This window comes from Nestor notabilis, unplaced genomic scaffold (genome assembly GCF_000696875.1).
Source record: "Nestor notabilis isolate BGI_N333 unplaced genomic scaffold, ASM69687v1 scaffold14605, whole genome shotgun sequence".
NCBI classification, from domain to species: domain Eukaryota; kingdom Metazoa; phylum Chordata; class Aves; order Psittaciformes; family Psittacidae; genus Nestor; species Nestor notabilis.
In genome coordinates this window covers 1,186-4,191 of record NW_009929861.1, presented here as the reverse complement: position 1 = coordinate 4,191, position 3,006 = coordinate 1,186, and the positions used below count along the sequence as shown (strand labels likewise).

Genomic DNA, 3,006 nt, shown 5'->3' with positions numbered 1-3,006 from the left:
GCGCCCGCCTCAACCTCACCTTGGTCGAGTGGCAGGAGAAGACCTTCATGTGTGGAGTCACCCACAAGGCCTCGAACACCGACGTGCTGGTCACCGGCCACAAGTGCCTCAGTGAGTGGGGACGTGGGGTTGGGTGGTGGCATCTCCACGGGGTTCCGTTGAGCTTGGTTCTTGGTCTCTATGGGGGTCTTATTGAGTTGGGTGGTGGCATCTCCACGGGGTTCCGTTGAGCTTGGTTCTTGGTCTCTATGGGGGTCTTATTGAGTTGGGTGGTGGCATCTCCACGGGGTTCCGTTGAGCTTGGTTCTTGGTCTCTATGGGGGTCTTATTGAGTTGGGTGGTGGCATCTCCGTGGGGTTCATCCTATACTGAGAGGGATTTCCATGGGGTTCATTCTATATAGGTTTGGGGGTGGTGGCATCTCTATAGGGTTCCATTGAGCTTCAATTTGGGTGGTGGCATCTCCATGGGCTTCCCCCCTCATTGCTTTGGGCCTAACAGCATCTCCATGGGCTTCCCCTCTTATTGATATGGGGCTGGTGGCACCTCCATAGGGTCCCATTGAAGTCCCTTTGGGTGGTGGCACCTCCATAGGGTCCCATTGAGGTCCCTTTGGGTGGTGGCACCTCCGTAACGTTCCTCTCCCATTCCCCACCACCAGGCGCCCCTCCGGACTCCAGCTCCATCCAAGTCTTCGTCCTCCCCCCGTCCCCCTTGGACCTTTACGTGTCCCAGAACCCCAAACTCCGCTGCGTGGTCACCAGTTTGCCCAGTGACGATGGGCTGGAGCTGACCTGGAGCCAGGAGGGAGGAGGGACCCTTCGCCCCAACCTCCTCCAAATCAAAGCCCAGTTCAACGGCACCTTCACGGCCACCAGAGAGGTCTCGGTGTCCACCCGCGATTGGGACAATGGGGAGACCTTCACCTGCCGGGTCCACCACAGAGACCTGCCCTCTCCCATCAGCCGCAGCATCGCCAAGAAGCCAGGTAGGGACCTATGGGGTGGTGGCATCTCCATAGGGTTCAATTCATGGTGGTTGTGGCGTCTCTGCCCTCAAATCGGGTTGGTTTGGGTGGTGGTGTCTCAGTGGGGTTCCCCTATCACTGATCTGGGTGGTGGCGGCATCTCAAGGGGGTTCGGTTCATGGTGATTATGGGCGTCTATGGCCTCATTTTGGGTGGTTTTGGGGGTCTCTGACCTCAAGTCGGGTTGGTTTGGGTGGTGGCATCTCAATGGGGTTTAGACAATGGTGGGCTTGGAGGTGGTGGTATCTCCGTAGGGTTTGGTTTAGGATGGTTTGGGGGGATCTATGGCCTCACTTCGGGTGGGTTTGGGGGTCTCTGACCTCAAACGGGGTTGGTTTGGGTGGTGGTATCTCAATGGGGTTTAGACAATGGTGGGCTTGGAGGTCGTGGCACCTCCATGGGCCTCCACCCGTCACCGATACGGGCCTAGCGGCATCATTATGAGCTTCATTCGCATTGATACGGGGCTGGTGGCATCTCCACGGGCTTCATTCCATGGTGCTTTTGGGGCCTCCGCCCTCCAGCCCCGTCAGTTGGGGTGGTGGCATCTCCATAGGCTTCACCCCCATCGTGTCCCCTCCAGGCAAGCGCTTGACCCCCAGCGTCTACCTCTTGCCACCACCTTCGGAGGAGCTGAGCGGGTCCCGTCCCACCTTAAGCTTGACCTGTTTGGTGCGAGGCTTCTACCCCGAGGCCATCTCGGTGGAGTGGCAGAAGAACCAGGACCCATTGGACTCCTCAGCCTACGACACCACCCCCCCTATGAAGGAGAAGGTGGGAGATGCCTCCTACTTCCTCTACAGCCGCTTGGTGGTGAAGAGGGAGGACTGGAACAAGGGGACAACCTACGTGTGCATGGTGGTCCATGAGGGGCTGCCCATGAGGTTCATCCAGCGCAGCATCAACAGGACCCCCGGTAAAAGGAAGTGAGAGGTGGTGGCATCTCGGTGGGGTTCCTCGTGTGGTGACTGATGCGCTGGGGGGGGCTGGGAATAAAGGAGAAGATGGTTCAAGCGGTGCGTGGTTCTGTGGGGGGGGTGATGGTGGAGAGGGGTGGAGATGGATGGAGATGGATGGATGATAATGATGGTGGGGATGGATGGAGATGATGATAATGGATGGAGATGGATGATGGATGGAGATGGGTGGATGATGATGGAGATGGATAATGGATGATGATGATGGAGATGGATGGAGATGGATGGATGATGATGATGGATGGAGATGGATGATGGATGGAGACGGGTGGATGATGATGGAGATGGATAATGGATGATGATGATGGAGATGGATGGAGATGGATGGAGATGGGTGGACAAGAGGAACTGGACGTTCCTCCCATCCATGGGGGCAAGAGGTGGGAGAAGAACCTATGGGAGATGGATGGAGACTGGATGATGGATTTTCCAAGCAAATCTGGGAAAATGAGGGAAAACTCATGGAAAATCGGGGAAAATTGGGAGAAACTGAGGGAATTTGAGGAAAATTCGGGAAAATTGGGGGAAATGAGGGAAAACTCATGGAAAATCGGGGAAAATTGGGAGAAACTGAGGGAATTTGAGGAAAATTCGGGAAAAATGGGGGGAAACTGAGGGAATTTGAGGAAAACTTGGGAAAACTGGAGTGAAACCCGGAGAAATTGGGGATAAATTCGGAAAATTTGGGCGAAATTGAGGGAATTGGAGGAAAATTGAAGGAAATCCGGGGAAATCGCGGGGAAAATGGGAAACTCGGGAGAAAACGGAGGGAAAATTGGGGCAAATCGGGAGGAAACAGAAGAAATTTGGGGAAGTGCGGAAAATTGGGAGAAAGGAAGGAAATTTGGGTGAAGATCGGGGAAATTTGGGGAAATCAGGGAAAAACTGAGGAAACTTGAGGCAAATTTGGGTGGAAACAGAAGAAATCCGGGGAAATGGGGAGAATTTGGGGAAATGGAGGGAATTCGAGGGAAATTTGGGAAATCAGGGGGAAAACTGGGG

At 54.8% G+C, this 3,006-nt stretch overlaps 1 gene segment (V, D, J or C); it reads left to right on the top strand.

Moving 5' to 3' along the window:
* Positions 1-5: 5 nt before the first annotated feature.
* LOC104406252 lies at positions 6-1,957 on the top strand (the record flags this gene model as incomplete). The annotated part of the segment is given in 3 exon segments: positions 6-111; positions 662-988; positions 1,611-1,957. Coding segments are annotated over 3 exon segments (780 nt in total), but the record flags the coding sequence as incomplete, so codon positions are not given.
* Positions 1,958-3,006: the final 1,049 nt, after the last annotated feature.